The 22,349-nt window shown below is 36.3% G+C and overlaps 2 protein-coding genes across 2 annotated transcripts; both read left to right on the forward strand.

The window, feature by feature from the left end:
- Positions 1-365: 365 nt before the first annotated feature.
- LOC133717005 (structural maintenance of chromosomes flexible hinge domain-containing protein GMI1) lies at positions 366-20,378 on the forward strand. The gene is given in 48 exon segments (XM_062143628.1): positions 366-470; positions 700-754; positions 1,359-1,694; positions 1,984-2,016; positions 2,164-2,250; positions 2,412-2,467; positions 3,075-3,158; positions 3,639-3,711; positions 3,872-4,108; positions 4,239-4,307; positions 4,491-4,574; positions 5,279-5,329; positions 5,657-5,795; positions 5,950-6,008; positions 6,354-6,470; positions 6,834-6,924; positions 7,032-7,066; positions 7,588-7,663; positions 7,774-7,959; positions 8,114-8,272; positions 8,499-8,520; positions 8,607-8,721; positions 8,855-8,971; positions 9,224-9,541; positions 9,634-9,743; positions 9,990-10,161; positions 10,265-10,373; positions 10,483-10,577; positions 10,726-10,824; positions 11,031-11,097; positions 11,696-11,781; positions 11,868-12,149; positions 12,232-12,378; positions 12,498-12,599; positions 12,846-12,960; positions 13,300-13,483; positions 13,569-13,763; positions 13,853-14,173; positions 14,471-14,753; positions 15,157-15,243; positions 16,212-16,352; positions 17,179-17,316; positions 17,519-17,633; positions 18,239-18,464; positions 18,877-19,068; positions 19,152-19,472; positions 19,590-19,824; positions 20,027-20,378. Coding segments are annotated over 46 exon segments (6,354 nt in total). The 5' UTR covers positions 366-470; positions 700-754; positions 1,359-1,412; the 3' UTR covers positions 20,069-20,378.
- A 367-nt stretch (positions 20,379-20,745) lies between these two features.
- On the forward strand, positions 20,746-22,332 carry LOC133715476 (uncharacterized). The gene is made up of 2 exons (XM_062141986.1): positions 20,746-20,871; positions 21,575-22,332. Exon 2 carries the CDS (start codon positions 21,597-21,599, stop codon positions 21,981-21,983), a length of 387 nt encoding a protein of 128 aa, XP_061997970.1. The 5' UTR covers positions 20,746-20,871; positions 21,575-21,596; the 3' UTR covers positions 21,984-22,332.
- The last annotated feature ends 17 nt before the right edge of the window (positions 22,333-22,349 follow it).

A 22,349-nucleotide genomic window follows, 5' to 3' on the forward strand; every position in this document is an offset into this window, starting at 1 on the left:
CTTAATTACCAAGAAACTTTTAAGTCCTATCAAAGCCGGGTCCCACCTCCGACACAAAAGCCTCTGGGCACGCGTCGTCGTTCCGCAAAAAAATCCTCTCCCTCTCAGGCTCTCACTGATCCTGCGGGTCCCACCAAAAATGTCCTTGTATAGCAAGTTTCGCACACTAACTCCCCCGGCGCAACTTAGCGAACCCCCCTTCTTTCCCCCTTCAAAGCCACTATCGTGAGCCGAGGTGCGTATCGTGCGCCACACCAGTCCAAAACTACTGCCGCTGACGTGTCCACCCCCGGCGCATTTTAGCACAGTGAGTCCTCCACTACACTAAAGAAGTCAAAAAGGTTTCGTTCTCCGCACACTTCGTCTCTTTATCTTCTTCCCCAATTCCCAGTCTCACCTCTCCTCTGAAATTCAAAACCTCCATTTTGCTCTCTGAAAACCTTAAAGTTCAAACCTTTATTGGCTCTAAGGCAAGAAAGATTCAACCTTTATGAGTTTTTATTCAATGTTTGTTTGACACTTTTGGTTTATCACACACTGAAATTAGTGTAGAGGTTTTTGTGGGTTTTGTTCATTAGGCCTAGAAATGTATCAAAGTTTTGATTTTTATGATGAGGGTTGAGGTCATATTGCTTTGTTATTGAAGAAAGGGAAAAGCTTTTTGGAGGGGTTCTAACTCTGTTCTGTTTTTTCTCGCAGAAGTAGAAGTGATTTCTCTCATCTGTTTTGAGCACTGGTTTGACGGGCAGAGCAAGTGAGTCACCCATTTCTAACTTTGGTTTGCATTTGGGTTTGAGTTGTGTTCATGTAATAATGTGGGGTTCTTTGTCTAGTTGGATTGAGATTTTGTCTGTTTTAAGTTACTGTTGTGTAATTTGTGGATAGTGTGATTTGTCTAAATGAAGTTTCTTTATTTAATTTTTGGCCAAAAAGGTAGAAATTTTGAGGCTTTATTGGCTATTGAACAGATTAGCACTTTGTTCCTTGAACTTGTTCCTTGAAAGTTGGTTTTGTTACTTGTGCTTGTTCTGTATCTTTGCGTTTTTGCTTGGATAAACTGGTGAAGTGTTACTAAGGGTTTGAGTTGGACTTTGATAGAGCGTTACATATGACGAAACTATCTTGGCTTTGAAATAAATGCAAGTCTCTTACCTTCCATTTCGGAATTATCTGGCAAAACATGCAACTTTCTCCTTCCTTTTTATTCCAGTGTTACTTTAGATAATGTAGTATTTACACTTGTCTACATAGACAAAAGACAGTAATGTGTAGAATTATGTGTGTAGCATTTACAAATCTCTTAGCTCTATTGTGTAACCCTTTGTAAGATTTTAAATGCTTACTGCAAATGGATGCAGCAACTCTGTACCAAGACTAAAAAGAGGAGCAGACGCGTTTGAAGTCGTGGTAAGATGGATAAGGAATATAATTTCCAGATCCTATTACCAGATGGCACAAGCATCCGTTTGAAATTGCAAAATCCTGAGCCAAAAATGCCATTCAGAGATTTCATTCAAAGGGTGGAAAAGGAATACGTCCGCACTTGGAAACAATCAGGCTCGCTGAAGCGGAAACGGGAGATTAACTGGAAAGGTGGTAGCTTTCTTCTTGTAGATGATGATGATATGAAGATACAAAAAGTAGTGAATTTCAAGAACTTCAACCCAATAAAGTGTCACAGACTGAGGCTTCAAGTAAGATGAGATGCAAGATTTCAAGCTATGTTATAGATTTTTTTTTTTTTGGGTGGAAATTTTGGAGAATGGAAGCATTGGTTTCTTTGGAGACATGTGAAATTTGAAACCTACAATAAAGTGATCCAACATTGTTGTTTTTCTAATCTAAGAGGGGGTCTTTTTATCTAATCTATTCGTAACTAGTGGAGTATACTGTTGTGGTTGAAATCATTTGATGATGTGTTTGATTATGGATGAATAAAAAAAGAAAATATGGTGATATTTTCCTGTTTTGTTTATGATTTAGGATGGTCTTCAGGAGAGTGCTACTACTTTTGAGGTCAGTTACATCTTTTGCACCTTTGTTCAATATCTACATAAACAAAATATAAGAATTTCAGATGTTTTTGGCACATTCATAAGGCTTTTGTTTAAAAATTTGAAGTAAGGATGCCACTAAATCACTGTGAACTTGACTAATTTTCAGAACATGTGGGATCTGACACCTGATACTGATATACTAAAGGAACTACCCCATGAGTATACATTTGAGACTGCTCTGGCAGATCTGATTGTAAGTATTTTGACACACACACACACACACACATATATATATATATATGAGGAAATGGATCTTATTATTCACTTGTGTATTTCTTTATTTGGTTACAATTTGTGTGTCTAGTTTCTTCATTTTGATTAAATTGGCTCATTCTGCTGCACATTTATTATCAGGATAATTCTCTGCAAGCCGTATGGTCAAATGAAAGGAGAGATGTTAAACATATAAGGTAAGGAAATTGTAGATTCTACAGTTAAACAGGTTGGTTGTTGTTTTTTTTTTTCCCTTTCTTTTTGTCAATGTATTTAAACCAGTATCTCATTCATTGCTTAATTTTAATAATCTTGAAGTCCACTGTCATGCATGCATGTCATCTGATCCTTTTGATTTCTGCTTCTTGAGGACAGTAATTAGGTCATAGCTGAGAACTTAATGTATCATTCTTTCTTGTGTGCCAAGGTTGATTTCTTTTTGTATTCTGGTCCATGTCAATGTAGCATTTTGCAGATACTTTGCTGGCCCTGATACTTCATTAGTCTAGGACCAGCACTCGTCCTTGTTGAGCCATGTCACTGATAGTCTGAAATTACTTTCCAATTATTAAGCACTTCGGCCTAGCTTGTCTTGCAACATAATATGTATCTGAGTGCTTACTTTCTAGTTTAGTATCAGAACATATATATTCATCTTTCAAGTTGATGGATAATTTGTTTGAATGTTATATGATACTCTGTTATCGTGTTTATTTCTATTCTCTGACTCCATGCAGTAATTTGTTATACTTCTATGATTCTTAGTGTTTTTTTTTTTTTCACCTTCCACCCCATTATTTGCAGTGTGGATGTTGACGATGATATGATCTCAATTTTTGACACTGGTCCAGGGATGGACGGAAGTGGTGAAAACTCTATAGTGAAGTGGTATTCTATCATCCTTTCTTAATGAAATAACCAGTTTCTGCCTTTTCTTTTTAATTTATATTTTGTGAGGATTTTTGGTTACATTTTATTTGTACCTTTGTTGTTCTACAATAGTGCAAGACAAAAGTTTGTGTAGAATGGTGAAAAATATTTTGCTAGAGATCTCTTGGTAAATTTCCATCTGCCAATAAATTTTCAAAGGAAAGAAAGTCAAGAAAAATGAGCTAAAAGGATAGATACCTTCTTGCTGTCGGAACTCACTCACACTTGAAGTTTCCTCTATATACTGTATGGGCTATCAGAGTGGCTATGTAGTCTCTTGCTTTTTGTACATGTAATAGATACTTTTACATGAATCACCCGAGAATTTTGCTTAGATATTTATGCATGGGCTACTGCCTGTTCCACATACTAATTGGTAATAAATGTGAGGTTGGGGATTCATTTCTATGCTAAGAATGAGGTTTGTATTCTATTTAGGGGAAAGATGGGTGCTTCACTTCACCGATCGTTTAAGGAACAGGCAGTAGGGGGTAAACCTCCGTACTTAAAGGTAATTACCACTGTTATATGATGATCATGGAATCTTGATGTGTGTGCGCGCGTGCATATTAAGGTTTTATTATTTTTTTATGTAGAAGCTGCATGTCATTACCCCCTATTCATCAGTACTATTTTAGTTTGTGAACTGTTGTTTTCTTGTGTATATGCAGCCATATTTTGGAATGTTTGGATATGGTGGACCTATAGCCTCCATGCAGTTGGGGAGGTATGACTTCTCTGAAAACTCTCCTCAATCTGGGTTTCTTTTGCAGTGTTGAGTTGGACCCTTGAGAATTACTCAATCATGTTACAGGCGTGCATTAGTTTCTTCTAAGACAAAGGATTCAAAGAAAGTTTATACCTTGAATCTTGATAGAGATGCTTTACTGAGTCGGTCTGATTGGAAGGTAAAAAACTGCTCCATCATGTATTTTCCTTTCAGAAACACTTGGGACTATTTCTTTCTTTTGTGATAGAATTATTCACTGGTGTATCTGTTAATCTCTCAATCTAACAGTAACTGTACCTTTTACTTAGACTGGTGGTAGCATGAGGGATCCAGCAAAGGATGAGATAAGCAGAACGCCACACAGAAGCTTTACTAAGGTTGCATCATGCATCATCTAGTTGTCCATTTCAATTATGCTTATAAGTGTTTTTTTGAAATTGGCCACTACATTTTTCTATTTTCTTTTTGAGGAGTTTATGCATCCAATGTTAGTTGTAGCTTATGATAATTTTGAATTTTGTATTTTATTCATTGAAGTATAATCTTGACCTACTTGACAGGTTGAAATCTCTGAACCTAAATTAAAACTGGACACAACTCAACTCCAGTGCAAGCTGAAGGATATATATTTTCCATATATTCAGGTTTGATTTTTCTGAATAGCATATCTTCATATGTTTTATCTAGTGATTTGAAACTAGACAAGCTGGTGCCAACACTTTAGGTAATTGCATAGTGCACACTGCACATCTAAAACAGCGAAACACCACTAGGCCACCAAGTGTGCAAGAAGCTATGCACATACTTGCTTAATTGGTTGCATAAATAAAAGATAAAAGTTTTTGAACTCAGAACAATTCTGCAAAATAAGCAACAAAAAAGGCATGATTAAGGCACAGAACAAGCAACACGAAGCAGAAATGACTCGTACTAGTTCAAGAATTAGCTATTACTTTTTGTGATGTTAAATTTTTGAATTTCTTTTGGCAAGTCATATAAAGACTCCATTTATTTATTTTTTGTAGGAGGTCATATTCTTGTGTTGTGTTCATTTCAGTCCCTTTAATATGATAATGGATCATATGGATATGGCGGCCTTTTCCCTGCCCTGATCTATTTCATATCTTCTTTTTGTTCAAATCCTTTATTTTTGTATGTAGTAATGGCTTTGATGTTTTCTCCAAAGAATAAAAACTTATGGGTTTCAATCTTTTCATAGAACTTTTGATCAAATGCTTATGAGTTCTACTAGAGACATTTCTTGGTTTTCTTGTTTATTCATTATTATCTGCTGAGTTCTACTACAGTATCCCATGCTAATTATCAGGATTATGTGATATATCTGCAGTATGATGAAGATACAAAGTCAGGGAAGACCATAATGCCAGTCAAGTTTGAGGTATATAATTTTTTTTTTTTTCAATTGATGCATACTTCTGCAAGTGATTTTTATTTGTTGTTATGCTTTAAGTACTCCAACAGCCATCAGTTTAAAATTTAGATGGAGTTTTTGTGCAAAGATTACATCTTCTTTCACGTTCTTATGTCTTCATTAATTATTGATTCAAGTATGATCATAAGTATCTAATAACAGTATTCTCTTTGAGGTCATTCTTATATCCATCTGTTTTTGCATATATGATTTTCATGATCGTACATGAAGATATAAGTTAATTGCAGTATTACGTCTTTATAATTTAAAGAAGCTTCCCCTTTTATCTCTCAGGTCAATGGTATAGATTTGGCTGAGATTCAGGGTGGTGAAATTGCAATTACCAACTTGCATTCCTGCAATGGTCCTGATTTTGTTTTACAGCTTCAGTTCTCCTGTAAGCAAGATAATATAAGTAAATGTAAATCTCCAGGTAAGTGACCAACTTTCTTCATTAATAACTTATATATCTATATAATGAAAAGATTATGCAATTATGTACATTATGTACTTTGTTTTTATTGTTTATTTATATATTGTGTTTTAACTTTGAACTGTTAATAAAATGATGTTCTAAATGAATGTAGATTCAACATATGCCAAAGCTAATGCTCGCCTGAAGTGCGTTTATTTCCCTATTGTTAAGGTATGGAGATGGTATATATTTATGTTGCAAAAAAAATGTATTTATTTATATTGCTGGATGTGTGTGTGTGTGTGAATTCGTTCAATACCCGATCTATTCTTTAGCCACTTTGGTAATAGATTAAAAAACTAATGATGGTATAATCTGAATTACCCACTCAGTTCAACATCAATTCTATTTCCTACTCGATGCATTTTCTCTTTGAACTGACACACTCTTCTATATCTTCATCCATAGGTTTCTCATCCTAGACCCCAATTGCATTGCATATGCATCTTCTGTGCTAACCCTTCTAGGAGAAAACCAGTTTTTTACTATGAAAATTTATGAGAATGTTTGTCACAGGGAAAAGAGAACATTGACAGAATATTGGAGGGTTTAGAATTTGAGAAAGAAAATTTTGAGACCTTCAGTCGTGTCTCTATTCGGAGGCTTGGCCGCCTGCTTCCTGATGCTCGTTGGGTAAGTAATCAGATTTCCTCGAGTTATATTCTTATTGATTATTCTCTAGATATATGTCAGAATTGGGTAGTTTAATAATCAGAAAGAGATGATAACTTTCAGTGTGAGCTGAAGTTATTTTATGCTTTCATTATCTTTGTTACACACACATGCTGCCAATAGTGTTGCATTCATGTACTAAATGTTTGGATAGATATAGCAACTCCAAAGGATTTAGATGAAAAATGTTGACAACATTCACATCCATAGCAGACTACTCTTCAAACTGTTTAATCTTTTTTAACACATACTTTGTAAGAATGGTCGATGATTCAGGGAACTGCTATTTGTTATAATGATTTCCTTTTATTTGATGTACCACAGGGTTTGCTTCCTTTCATGGATCTCAAGCAAAGAAGAGGAGATATGGCACAATTGTTGAAAAGATGTTGCATGAGAGTTAAATGCTTTATAGGTAGGGCATTCATGTTCATGAGAGCTTGTCAATGTTTGCTTCTCAAGTATCTTTTTAGCATTTTCCGTTTTCTCTATATTAATGAACGGACACTATTCTGGTTGCAGAGACTGATGCTGGTTTCAATCCAACATCATCGAAGGTACAAAATGCTATCAATTTAAGTGTGCATGCGTGAAATTGCAATTTCGGCCTTGTATGTGCCCTTATTATAAAATGTTGTGAAAAATCCTTCTTTACCAAGTTTGTTGAGTCTTTTTGATATCTTGCCTTCTCCCAGTCTCTTAGCTACTCTTCTTTAGTCCTGGTAACTAACAGCTTTTAGATAGTTTCTCTATTAGCTGATTTAGTTTATAAAGACTTATTACCAATTAGCCATTGATTAAAGGCTAAACACTTATTACTATTCATCTCTTTAGTGCTGGGCGACTTGGTAGCACTTCAGCAACTGTCATTTCCTTCGATAAGTAAATATGAAATTTCTTGTACTTGCTGCCATCTGTGATGGAGATTAGTGATCACTATGGGTGATTTTATGTCTGTGGACATCCTAATATATCTAAACTCTTGGAGCTGGGAGATGAATACAATATGTTTATCTGTCTTGGTTGGCTGGTTCAGTCTATATATCAGAATTCTGATCTACTGCTTTGTTAACCACAGACTGATCTAGCACACCATAGTCCTTTCACAACTGCATTGAGGAATTTTGGCAATAAGCCTCTTGAGAACGAGGATGGTATAATTTTTTTTTCTTTCCTATTTTTCTTTCTGCAATAAATATGTAAACATTATCATCTTGCCTTGTTTATAGTACTCTTCAGTCTGAAAAAATTTATATTTCTCCAGACATGAAAGTTCAAATTTATAAAGATGGAAACACGCTAAATCCTTCTCAACTAAAGAAGGACTATGAGGATTGGATAGTTCAGATGCATGCTCGGTATGATGATGATGAAGCTGATTGTGGTGAAGACCAACCAGTCTTTGTTGTCAGTCCTGCAAACAAAAAAGCACTTCGTATTTCATCTGAAGGTAGGTGTAGACAGATAAGAAGCTTGGTTTTTCTAAGTAATAACATCAAATTTGTATTCTTTGTTACATCAGTTGCTTACTGAGTTCTTCTGACCTTAAAATCTAATTTACTGCATTCTTGTTAATCATAAATTTCTGCATCTTTATATTGTAGTTGCAAGGTTGCATAAATCTATAACAAGGAATGGAAGGACCTGGAAGCATGGTCAAAGAATTAAAATTTTTAAGGGAGCATGTGTTGGGGTTCAGAAGAACAATGTTTATGCGACAATTGAATACTTTTTGCTTGAAGGTCTGCAAGATGAATCTGGTGGTAAGTAATCTTCTTCCTGACATAGGAACGCATGAAACTTCAGTCTAATTTGTATCCTCATTTGAAGTTTGTATGGAAATGCGAATCAGATGGATGGACATTCCATAATATGTTATGACATGCATCTTACGGATAATTAGATCAGTCTGATTTGTTTAAAAGTGGAATTATATCAATTTTAAGTGCTGACAAATTTTTTTTTCCATTTTGTTTTCTTTCTAAACAGGTGAGGCTCGAATTATATGCAGGTGTGGTTTCTTGTGCATATCCTGCTCATCTTTTCTTTCTTTCTTGGCTTGACTGGTATGCATCTGTTGTACAATTATTTTGAAAGGCCTTCAAGTCTGTCAGATGAAAAGGGGTGCATCCTTTCAGTCAATAATGGGGATACTAATTTGGATATGGGTGAATCCTTGTCTATACCACTCAGTGTGATTGATGCTGGAAAGGTTAGCTGTTTATTTTATTTCAATATCTTGCATCTTCACATCTTCATCTTTTGTACTGTTGGCAAATGAAAAGATTGTAGTCTTTGGGGGAATTAGCTGAATGTTGCGCTAAATTCTGAGCCATTGACTGCAGTGCATAGCTGTTGAAAGAACTGAGTGGGAAAACCATATAGAGAGACGACGCCAGAGATCTCCTTCTACAATTGAACTTCTTGATGCAGAACAATGCCAAGAGTTGGAGGTTGATGGGGTTAGTATATTTGTTTTCATTTTCTTTGGTTATACTTGAGTTAATTTGAATCAGGGCAAAAGTAAAAGGATATCTAAAGGCCAAAGGAGACATAAGTATTAATAGTGAGAAATTATTGGGTTGAATATAAAATTTAAATATAGCCTAAGATGGGCCGAGTGATGAATCTGAAAACTGATCAATCATTACTTTTCATCACATCCTTAATTAATAAATTATTCTACTAATAGATAGTTTCATATTTCCTTTCAGGCATTACCTGTGCATGCTCAAGCTGGAAAAGTTCCTCCAGAAGAAATTGTGGCCATTGTACGACCCGGCAATTATGTCTATTCCAGTTCTTCAAAAAGCCTGGATCAGAAGTACATCGTCAAAAGTAATTTAGAAATGTCTATGGAAGTTAACTTCAGAGATGATGCCAAGGAACTTCAAAATGTTCGTCATATTTTTTCGGTGCGCGTAGGACCTAAGTCGCTTAAGGGATTTCAGGGGTTATATGTTTTTCCGGTTAAACGCAAGCTGTCCGGTTTCTTTCGAAGTGCTGGTTTCTATACATTCTCATTTCATCTTGTAAGTAATATTTAACAATTTCCATTTTATTTATGTTCTTCATATAGTCATAATTTATTTCTGATCACGTAATCTGTCTATTTGTTTACAAGAATGAGTCAGACTGTAAGAGTGCTGAGAGAAAAGTACAAATCAAGCCATCTTCTAAGGTTGGAAAGTGGGTCCTTCTAAACGATGATCAGCCTCCACTGTACCGAGTGAGGTAAGGTGTTTTTCCCCAGGGTACCTGGGCAGACATGAAAATAACGTATTGCAGTTATATATTCTAGTTAGTATTTTCTGTATTGACCTTTGAGCATGCATTATTATTTTGTAGTAGTATGATGTATCCTCAATAGTTTGCCTTTTTGATCTTTAACAGAGATTTTATTATACAAATTTTACATAAATTTGTTTATCTCTACAAGAAAGATTCATGTATGCTCATATCAATTATCTTGTCAAACAGAGTTGGTTCAGTATTTCCACCTCTCTCTATAGCATGTTACGATGTATATGACAATCAAATTCCATTTGCAACTACTCTGGAAGTCGCGGTGAAAGTTCAGACAAATGAGGGTGTGCTTTTCCATGTAGAGAAATTCAAAAAAAAACTTTCAACCCATACTTTGACAGTAAAGGTATCTTATGCATGTAGATTGGCATTCATTTATATAGTGTATATTGAATGTGGAGAAGCCTTTAATTTGCTCACTTTTTTCCTTCTTTCTTCCCAATTTGCAGGATATGCTGATGGAGAGCAGCGAGTTAGACAAAATTCGTCCTACATATGAAGCTACTTTAGTTGTATGTACAGAAGATGACAAATTTTCAGTTTCGGTTCCATGCGAAGGTATTTACTCTAATAATACTTGTAAATGCAAAGAAATGAGCATCACAATTTATTTTTATCATTAACCTCTAGGCCTTTCTAAGTTCTGATTTTGATTTTATTGTTTCAGTTAATCCTGGACCTCTACAGATTGTTAAGGCTATTCCTCCTACTCTTGAAAACCAAGTGCTTCCAGATTACACTATTCAGGAGTTTATTTTAGAGGTGCAGAGAATTTCTATGGTTTTCATGGCTAAATTGAGGCCAATTTATTTAAGAATTCAAGCTAAAATATTCAGTAAACAACAGTACAACTTTTTTAATCATGATTTGGTTGTGCTTGCTAACATTTAATTATTTATTTCTTTCCCAGATGTTTGATCAATATGGCAATCACGTAATAGAAGGCACTGAAGTTCATTTGAATGTGGAGGGCTTTTCTATTCAAGATCGATTTGGTACAGCACGTACGGTAAGATTCTTTCTCAATTGCTGATTTTTTTTTTTTGCCCCCTTGGTCTTCATGTTCTGTATTGGCTTCACTCCCCACAAGCAATAATAATGATGCCACCTAATTGCTTGCAATATGCGTTGGCACTTCTATTTTCATGCATTCCATTGTTATAGAGTCGGAACTAAGCCAAATCTTTGATTTCTTTCATACCTTTTTCAATGTAGGCTGATCATCATGGATGCATTGACCTTGGTGGCCTCTTGAAAGTGACTGCAGGTTATGGGAAAAGTGGTATGTACTTTTACTTGACAGCATGCATTAAATGTGAACACTAGGAATATTGTGTTATGGCATTGTGGAAAATAGTCAGCATTTGGTAGTCAACATTCATTACAGATGTATAACAGTAAATGATTGAAAAAGCTGACAAGTACAGTCCTTCATTTCTCTTTCCTCAAATATGTCCTGGCTCATTCTTGCAAGTCAAACTATACTGGTTGTTGGATCAGTAATTTTACCTCTAGAAAGAATGTGCTGTAGACTGCCTCCATACTGGATTATATCTGATAGCCTGAGTATTGCTGAGTCGAATAATTTCGATGCTTGAGATGAAGCTGACTGCAGATGTGAATAGCTTATCATCAACATTTTGTCCGTGACTTTCATTGTCATGAAACTCAGTTCTTAGATATGTTTAGAATTCTGATAAAAATGTTAAATTTCTGCTACTGTTTATTGTTAGTTTTGAAGTTGAAAATCAATGTGAAGATTCAGTTTGGGCCCTGAAAATGATACTTGACTGATAGTACTCAACCAGGTAGATGTTACGATTTTTATGAATTTATGAATGCATATCTAATGATGTCTTTCCATCTTCCCTTGGTTGCAGTATCAATTTCTGTCTACTCCAACAATGATGTTTTACTGAATCTTCAGTCTCAAACTGAGAAAAGGGTGTTGATAATTTCATCAAAGGTTGGTAATGCCTTTATTTATCTGTTTCAGTGTTTTAAGTTATCAAGGTATTTGTACTCTTTCTAAAGTATTGGACATGATGTTAGGTGCCTGATGTTTGCATGGCTGGTACTCAAATGGAAAATATGGTTTTTGAAATTGTCAACTCTGATGGTGTTGTTGATGATACTATTCATCATGACGAGAAAAGTGGCCAATTACATATGCTTACAATAAAGGCCGGTTCATCATTCATGGAGGAATCCCTTCGATACACATTCAAGCATGGCCGCTGTACTGTTCCGGCTATTTTTGTTCCTGAAGTTGAAGAGAGTTTTAACTTTGTAGCTGCTCATTCATCACATCCAGAACTGCATCTGAATGTGAAGGTTGGGCCAGCTTTTTACAGAAACTTATCATTATTTATCACATTTATAAATTACAGTGGTAGTTACTAATATTTATGTTCAGGTTCCTGTAGTGCAAGCTCCAAAAGAGAAATATGATCATCCTCTCATAAAAACAGAGAAGCATGATGAGACTCCAATTCCGTGGGAGGTTTCTCCACTCCGAGAGTCACCGCTCCGAGAGTCACAGCAGCAAGTAGGAAACTTAATGGTATTTATTGTGAATAGTGAGAACATACAGAAACAAATGGTGCTTTAAGTTTATTGTAGGTAACTGAGGTTTATTCTTTTCATTGACCACATCAAAAAATGATGGTAATTTGTGATCAGGTTCCAAAAGTGGAGCATCAAGAGTTTCAATCCCCATGTACTAATGGAAATGCATCGCTTCTTCCAGATTCTTCTTGCCTTCTGCAAGTAGAAAACTTTAAGGTATCAATTGTGAATATTTGGAAGTATACGCAAACAAAAGCAGCTATACATTGCTTATAGATAATCCTGTCAAATATTTGCACTTGGCATAAAATAGATCTTACAAGCCTCTTTTAATGTTCTGGTTCTCCATTATGATACTCCAACTTGTTACTGTCCTTATTGCATTAATCAAGCATTCAAACAGGTTGGAAAATCTTACCTTAAACAAATCTTTCTCCTTGATGTTGCTGCTTCTCTCTGCAGGAACTGGAGAATGACATCCGCAAACATGGAATACGCATTGGAGATATGGAAGAAAAATTGGACATTCTAAAGAAAGAGAAGGCAAAAGTGAAGAAAGAGCTCATTGATTTGCAAGGTTGAGTTACTTGTTAGATTTTTATTCATGTTTCCTTCTTTGGTTTAGGTATAGGCGTACGGATAGCTGTCCTAGTTGATGGAGATTTGTCTCCACAAAATAAATGCAACATTTTCTCTACCTTTGTTTTCTCTTTGCCTGCTTTGTCAACTTTTTGGTATCAAATGTTTGAACCAAATAATCTTTTCAATGTAGTTGAGCTCTAATATTTCCAGTGCTAATTTTTTTTTCTTTTTCTTTTGGTATAAACTCGTGCTAAGATCGTAAATTTACAATGAATCAACTAATCAAGTATTTGACTAAAATGCTTCTGTACATATTTTGGTAATTCCTCCCCAGGGTCTATTGAACCTCACAAAGAGGAATCGATAAACTGCATAGAAAGGATGAGTAACACTGCAGCTGCTCTCATTTGTACTCTATCTAGAGAAGTTTCATTTGAAGAGGCAAACAATCATTTCATGGGAGATGTGATTGGTTTGGTTGCTCTACTTGGTACAGTTGGTACTAGTAATCTAAGCAGGTTTGTGCTCCCTTTGATCTTTTTTTGCTTTCCCTCTATCAAATTAAGACATAGTACTTACTCCTTGTTATTCATCTGTATGCAGGATATTGGCTGAATACTTGGGTAAAGATCAGATGCTTGCAATTGTCTGTAGATCCTTTGAAGCAGCTGGAGCTCTTGAGAAGTTTGTACAGAGTGATTATGGGGAAGTTGATTCTATGCATGCGCTCTGTGAACCAGCTCTACTTCAGAGACCTACACATGGTCGATCTTTTGTTATATGTCTGGAAGATATAAGGTAACATAAAAGGCGTCCTAATTGCAATTGTTCTAGGGGGCTGAGGAATGTTGTATAATAAAAGAGTAATTTTTAAATTTGTATTGCAGGCCTTACACTGGTGATATCAACGGCAGTGACCCTCAAAAGAAACTGGCGTTGCCAGATCCTGTCTTGCCAAGTGGAATGGCTCCTGATGGTTTCTTAGGACATGCAGTCAATATGGTTGATCTGGATAGCCATCATTTACAGACGGTGACATCTGCAGGCCATGGTCTCAGGGAGACAGTATTATATTGTCTTTTCGGCGAGCTCCAAGTGTATAAAACCAGGGAAGATATGTTGGCTGCTCGTGCTTGTATTAAACATGGTGCTATTTCTCTGGATGGAGGAATTTTGAAACAGAGTGGAGTAACCTCTTTTGGAATCGGGTACCTCTCTCTTTTGCCCTCTTTCTTTCTTTCTTTCTTCTGGTTTTTGTTGGTAATTCTTTTCGGTTTAAATGTCATGTCTTTAGGCTTTAGGAGGTGTGGTTGCTTTTGGGTTGTAACTTTCCATCACATATACTCACTTAAAAATCCACTAAATTTTGGTGCCAGCAAAACCATAAGCAACTCCTCAAGTCATCTAATCATGAAAAGTTAAAGCATTCTGATAAGTTTTCATTGTAATATTCCAAAATTTTTCTTCAAATGCATTTGTGACCTAGTTTGGTGATTGCCCTTCAGGGAGCCAGAAATATGTTTTCCGGTAGCAGAAAGTCTGGCACTTTCGACATCAACAAATTTTGTTGAAGTTGAGCAGCTGATCAAGGAGAAGAAGTCAAAGTTGACGATGATCGATTGTTGTATGGAAAAAGTGACCAAAATCCATCGGAGATCATTAAAGAAATTCAAGAAGTCAAAGAAGAAGGGACACAAGCTGTTGGAGAACATCCGCTCCACCCAAAAAGATTCTCCAAGTCCGATGAAAGAAGGGAGAGAGCTCGTAAAAGCTAGCAGCTCTCAAAGTTCATAAGCATTATACTGGTAATGGTCAGCTAGGCATAGATTACTCCCTTGGCTCGGTCTTGGTAGCTAGCAAGTTTCAACTAGTATCAGTATTTAATTTAACTGGTAGTTTGAGCCAGCTTACAGAATGATTAACTGGTACTTCACTCTTCAGCCTCGATGCACAGTGATGTAACATTTACTTCAGCTAGTGTAAATGGACCCTTTTGTTGAAGAAATGAAGGATAGCTCAGACTTTTCCTTCCTAATGCTTTGTTCTGTGCAATGTTGAGAATGTGGAGGCTTTTGCAGTTTCATTCATAATGTTAATCACTAGTCTGTTAAGCTACTAAAAAAGTTGGACAACCAGTTACAAAATTGCCATTGCATTATGCTCTTCTGGCTGCTTTTCTTTCTTGCTAAAGGCGCTTTCCTGGGGTTACATGGAAGTGATGGAATTAGTGTCTTATTTACCATGTGCTTCTAGAGATGTTTCTAGTTTTGGTAGTATGGTAATTTTAGGGTTAGGGTCGAACTTCTAGCTTAGTCTTAAATCTTAACCCAATTTTTATACCCTATTGATGACATGAAAATGAAGACACTAAATAAGTAATGGATAAATTTTGAGCTCCATGTTGAGTTATTCTAATAACTGTTAAATGCAATTAGACGGACAACTTCGGAGTTTGAAATAACCGTTTAGAACACTAAATAAGTAATGGACAATTTCCTGAGTTATGTTTCCTCTAATAACTGTTTAGGACACTATATAAGTAACGGACAATTTAGTTACGAGTTATGTGTTTTTCTAATAACTGTTCCTGACACTAAATAAGTAACGTACAAAATCTGAGTTTTGAGTTCTATGTTCTTCTAATAACCGTTCAAAACACTAAATAAGTATCGACTGTAACGGACAGCTTTGAATTCCAAGTTTTGTGTTCTTGTAATAATCGTTGAGGATACTAAACAAGTAACAAACAACTCCCAAGTTTCGAGTTATGAGTTCTTCTAATAACCGTTCACTTTTTTTTTTTTCCTGTATTTTTAGAGAGGATTAAACTTCTAGCTTCATCTTAACCAAATTTTCATACCCTATTAACTTCATCAAAATGAGGACACTTAAAAAGTAACAAGTAACATAATTACTGATAAGTATTAGTTCATGAAAACTGTTCTGACCTAATCCTAACTCAACATACCAAAAAAAACAAAAAAAAACATAATAATTACTCAATTTTGAACTATTTAAGCTAACCCCGAGAGCTTCCTATGCACTTATTTCGAACATAAATGAAATAATAAATTTCGTAAAAAAGAAAAGCAAGCAAAATATTTAAAGCAATCAACGCCCTCCGATCATCCGTTTCAACTCATGAACGTGGAGCCCCATACAATCCAACGGTCCTGGTCTCACCTCCCTCCTCCTCCCTTTTTTTGATCAACGGTCCTGGTCTCAACGTGGAGCCCCATATTTCAGAACTTCTCTCCTCCCCCCTTTAATAGCCTAAAATTTCAGTTGAAGAAGAAAGAGAGAGCGAGTCAGAGAGCGAGAGCTGACTCACTGAGTCAACTCGGAAGAAGAAGAATCAAGATGTTCCAACCCAACAACAACAACCAGGTGAGTCGTCGCTCTGAAATTTCTCTTCACTCTGAGAAAATGCGAGAACAGATTGATTAGGTTTATGCAATTTCTCACTGTTTCTGTTCTTGAAGAATTTGAAAGAATCGTAGCATTGGGAATTTGACAATTCAAATGCATGTTGTTAATCTCGTCGCCATTGGTTTTTGGCGCGTTGAAATTCGTACAAGATGAACTTGAATTGTTGTAATCTGTCTTTTTTTGAATTCTGAGTGGTTTTCTGTGACTGGGTTTTAGTGAATTTCCTCTCTTTTGAGCTCTGGAATTTGATTTTCGAGTCGGTTTTAGTTTCGAAAGAAATGGTAGAAAGTTTGATTATTGAAAGATTGACATGCAAGGATTGATTTTTATGTATTGGTCAGAATGTGAGGTTTGGAAATTGGACTAGGGTTTTGGGATGATGATGAAGTTATGCATTTTAATTCTTGGAAGAAGTGTTACGAATTTGTTGCAGTGTGATTTTGTGTCGAAGTTGTAATTGCTAGATTTAAGTTGTGCTTGGTTGACTGTGAATTTTTCGGTAGACACTGCCACTGTGATAGGAAAAAAAACGGTTATAGATGAGTTGATTGCTTTTGCGGTGGGTGGAGATTGTTTAGAACTTTGCTTGCTTTTCTGTTTGGTTTGAAAACCATTTGTTACCCGCGAGCAAAGATTTTTGAAAGTCTTTTTCTTTTGGAAACTTATCTGCACTGTTAAGGGCTTGTTAAACGATATATATATAGTAGAATAGTCAAGAAGAAAAGCAAAGTTTATGTACATGCATCCAGGTTTTTATTTGTGTCATTTGGTCATCCTTTTGCAGCTTCCAATTAAGTCATTACCTATTCAAGATCCATCAGCACTGATGCAAGTGGATAAAAAAGAAACTAGCATAGTCTTGAAGGATGAAACGCAAAACGGAGGATTCGCGCAAGCAGAATCTATCATCTTCTACACTAAGGTTGTACAAGAAACTATTCCAGAGGTCCTTTATATGTTTCTTTACCATGCATGTTGATAATATATAGTGGATCATTTGCTATACATTTCCTATTGGGTTAATGAATCGGTAAAAATAAAAGAAGTACGAATGTATTTTCTTATGTAGTGATGATACGGTCATTGTCTAAAAGACTAACTATTCGGTAAACTAATCTATACAGAGACTTCAAGATGATTTGCATGATATGGGGTTGAAAGTAAAACTGCATGAGGAGAACATGAAACTTCTGAGGTCTCAGAAAAACAAATTAGAAGAATCTATTCTTGATCTGCAAGGTACTTGTCTTGTTCTTCTCCTTCTTATATAAGATGTAACTGCACAAGTCTAGTTTTGTAAGACCATGCATGAGTCCTCAATGCGAACAAGGCTGTATAGCTGCATGTTCTCAAGACATTGTATTTGATTTCTGAGGAGCGAAATTTATACCTGAATATCATGGATTTTATAATCTCAAATGTGAAGTACACTGTTAAAGTTTGTTTTGTTTGAAAAGGAATCACATTTAGCTCACTTATTTGCCAAGTTTAAGATATCAGCCATCCGATTTTGTCTGGTAAAATTACAGTTCATTAAGAGGTGAACTCTAGTTGAACAAGCACTAATTAGTTATAGAGGAAACAATAGAAACTACTAGCCATAATACCTTCATGGAGAGAGCAGATAAAATCAGGCTTCAACATGTACAAGTAGATCAGCAAAACTTCTTTTATTTCTTTCTTTCCAGAATTATCAAAACACACACGAGAGACACACATTCCAAGTCACCCTAAACTGCCTCTGAGATTAAGAGATTGAGTATCCTTGACTGTTGGCAATCATGTAATGCCCTCTTATATGTTTGTTTCCAAAATTATTTTCCACTAAATAGTTACCTCGTCAGTTATGTTAGGCAACTATCATTCCACAACCACAACTACTACTGCAAATGATAACCACAGTCAGGAGGAAACAATTAAAAAGATTCTTCAGTGCGAGAAGTCAGCTGCAGGCATTTTATGGCAGCTGAAAGCTCGTCATGGTAATCAGGATGCGGATCTTCCCCTGACCAAGGATATTGTGGGTATTGTTGCGATGCTTGGGAAAGTAGATGATGATAATCTTAGCAGGTCAGAAAGCAAATTTCTTTTATTTTGAATAATTCTACAAGAGTGGAACTATGCATTAGCCATAACCCACATAATGGCTGCATAAGAACATTGTTGCGTGTGAATAATTATGCATTTTTTCACTATTATTATTATTTAATATTTTTTTAATATATTTTTTTAAATATTGAGGCGTGCTTTAAGGAGCCATACTATTGCCATGAATTTTTTTTTTTTGAGAAAATTGCCATGAAATTTTAGTTGGAGGCTGTTTGAGTAAAATATATGGAATTTTCACCGACACATTAATTCAAGGGAAGTGAGGAATTTACTCCACTGAGTACTCCTGGACATGGACATTTTCTAATCCACCCCCAACTCCAGCCTATAACTAACCTCAATAAAATTTTCATTTGGGTTATTTTGCACGCAGGCTTTTGTCAGAGTACTTGGGACTGGAGACTATGTTAGCAATTGTCTGCAAGACTTATGATGGTGTCAGAGCTCTAGAATTGTATGACAATGAAGGTTGCATAAACCTGAATTCCGGTCTTCACGGGCTTGGTACTGCTATTGGGAGGAAATTGGAAGGTCGGTTTCTGGTCATTTGTCTTGAAAATTTAAGGTATATCTCCTGTAAGCTGTCATTTGTCAGGCAATCTGCACAGGTATTGATTTATGCACTCAAAAACTCTCTTTCTTCTGCAGACCATATGCTGGTGAGTTTGTACATAATGACCCCCAACGGAGGCTTGATATTCTAAAACCAAGGTTGCCGAATGGGGAGTGTCCACCTGGATTTCTTGGCTATGCTGTAAATATGATCAATGTGGATAGCACAAATTTATTTTGTCTCACAGCCAGTGGACACGGCCTGAGAGAGACTCTACTTTATAGCCTCTTTTCTCGCTTGCAAGTGTATAAAACAAGAGCAGATATGGTATCTGCTCTTCCTTGTATAACTGATGGAGCCATTTCTGTAGATGGTGGGATGATTCAGAGGACTGGTGTGTTTTCCCTTGGCAACAGGTGAGGAGCTCTGCTGACAAATTGGAGGGAGAAACATTTTTAACTACCTATGATTTTCAATTATATGTTACCTGTCTTTGCTGCTTCAATTTAATTTTTGAACCTATCTAATGTTAGGGAAGACGTAGGTATGAAGTTTCCAAAGCTCTCAGTGGCATCAGGCCTGCCCGAAAGCTATCTAGAAACAGAAAGACAAATCAATGAGTCGAAATGGAGAAAAGAAAAATTGATTGAAGATACGAAGAGAGAACAGGCATTATGGGACAATGCAAAATTCAATTTTGACAGAAAGAAAAAAGAGTTCCTCAAGTTCCTGGCTGATAGTTCATCTTATGCAACTCAGGCAGCTCAGGTAACACCTGTGACATATCTTAATTCACAGTAAAGTGCGGTATTGGATGAGGCACTTGTGTGATACCAAGTCCTTTGGATTCTGTGATATTTATAATTTCTGTTGGTGCTTTTGAAGTATGACATAAATTGATTCTTCTGCCTCGTGTTGTTTCATTTGCCTGCTTTGTGATCAAGTTTTAACTACGGTCTTTATATTGCAGCATCAAATTATGGGGGCGCAGAATAGATTTACCTCGAGCTGACGAGTACATTGAAGAAACAAGGCTACCAACAAACGATTGAAAAGGGGCAGCCTTCAGAAATTTGTCTAGTTGATCGTTGGGCTGATACTCCATCTGTCTTGTGAAAGCAAAAACATGCGTTCACGAGTGGAGTGAGAGTAGAATTAGATTCAGCTTCTTAGGTCACTTGGTCCTCAATTTTTTCCTGACTTTTGTGGATAAATTGTATGCATTAGTCCATTCCATTCCATTCCATTCAAACGCTACCATTGAATCTTTGTAGTTTTCTTTTACAAGGTTGTAGTGTATTTTATTTGCTTCTTTCTTCCAACTTAAGGACCCATATATATTGACAAAACATGGTGAAATTTAATGTATTTAAGATTAGATACTAGTATGATTAAGATTGAGTTTGGGTAAACCAAGAAGAAAATGGATATACCGAGTTAAAAGAACTGGATTTTCACAAAATAAGCATGTTCAACTAAGCGTATGAAGTCTTCTCAAAAAAAAAAAAAAAACTAAGCGTATGAAGAAAATGACCAAGTTCTCTCACTTGTACTTTGCTTGTGAATAATAAAACTGATCCCAGACTTAAAAAATCAAATTAGCTACTCAAACTTGAGATCGTGACCCTAGTTCTTGGGTATTGAAGGTTGATATTGGGCCAGGCTGGACTGTACTCCTAGAAAGCCCATTAATCATTTCAGCCCACCTAGAAAGTCATAACCTTCCTCGTTTCAAGCCCATTAATCATTCTCCAGTGTCAGTCTTCCTCATTGTCACAGTGAGCTGCGTTCTCTCCAATTCGGCGGCAGTTGACGGTAAGTTTCTCTCTTTCTCTTTCTTCAATTCTGTTCGTAGCAGATGTGGGCAAGTTTGATTAAACCCTAAAAGACTGTTTTGCCATTAACAAATTGAAACTTAGATCACTCTTTTGCTGAGGTTTTGTAATTGACAAAAGCAGCTATCTTTACTGTAATTTAGATCATTAGGGATTTTGGGTTTTGTTTATTTAGAGCTTAATCATTGAAATATAGAAGCTTTGCTGTAAACCCCTAAAACCCTAAAGTGAGTTGTTTTACATGAACAGAGAAAATATTGTTGTTTTGGGGTTTTGCTTATCTTTGGTTTTCTTATTTCAAGTATTTTAGATTTGAATGTTTAGAGCTTCAAGATAGTTATGAGTGTGTAATTTAGTTCAGACTGTGTATCCCTTTATCAAGAAAGTTTAGATCTTTTAAGGTGCTTGCTGATAAATTTCATCATTCTATTGCGATATGATTCTCAAAATCTCATCGTGGGTTTGTTTGTGTGCTATAGGGTTTGCTCTATCCAGTATGAAATGATTATTTTGTTTTTGAATTTTGATCTTTTTGAACTTTAGGAATTTGAAGTGATTCTGTGTCGCAATCCTTAAGTAGTCGAATGTGTTTCTGTTTCTGCTTCATTTTGCTTTTCTTCGGTGTTTTTGACTTGAGCGTTTGCTAACATATATAGTCGTGTTCTTCTTATGTGGTCTGGCAGAGAAACCGTAGGAAGTAAATCAATGGCTGGCCAAGCTGCAAAGTCAGTGGCAAAGGCAATTGGGGAGTACCAGTACCCATGGCGCGAGAAGTTGGTAAAATACCAGTCTGAGCTATCCAAGGGTGTATGGGGTTACTGGCATCTAGGAGCCTGGAAGCCATCTGGAATTAGTGGTCGTCAACGAGCTAGACTTCGAAAGGAAGTCCTCCTTGCAGGACAGGATTGGCCATATGATCCAGAGAGGAAAGAGATGAGGACCAAGAGGAAAGGGCACAAAGTTGACAGGATAGCTGCCGAGAAGCGGGAAAACACTGCCAGGTTGATGGAGAAGATGCCCGATATGTTGCTTCAGTACAAGAAGCGCAGATGGGAGAAGAAGATGAAGGAAGAAGACAAGGGCAAGCCCTGATCTCATGTCTATTGCTGCTTTCTGTTGAAGTCCATGTTTGCAATAACTACTCCCAAGATATGTTCGAATCATCAGAGGAAATATTGATCAGAAGACATATCGAACATGTACACCTTTGTTGCCGTTAATTTAAGCTTAAACGGTTAAACCCCCTAGTTGTGTCCATGCGAGCATTCAAATTTCAATCAGTGTCGACTTTTGCGAATCTGGAACAACCTTGCTCACTGAGAAGTCTATTTTTCACTATATGAACAATGTTGTATGTGTGAGTTGCCTGATTTGAAGTTCGCCTTACGTACTTGAAGGATGCCTGATTTTTAAGCAGTTCATAGGAATCTTTTTTGTGCTCTGTCGATCTATCTCGGA

Source organism: Rosa rugosa, chromosome 6 (assembly GCF_958449725.1).
Source record: "Rosa rugosa chromosome 6, drRosRugo1.1, whole genome shotgun sequence".
Taxonomy (NCBI): domain Eukaryota; kingdom Viridiplantae; phylum Streptophyta; class Magnoliopsida; order Rosales; family Rosaceae; genus Rosa; species Rosa rugosa.

Coding starts and splice junctions, on each gene's coding strand:
- LOC133715476 (XM_062141986.1), top strand. CDS start 21,597: ATGGCTGGCCAAGCTGCAAAGTCAGTGGCAAAGGCAATTGGGGAGTAC.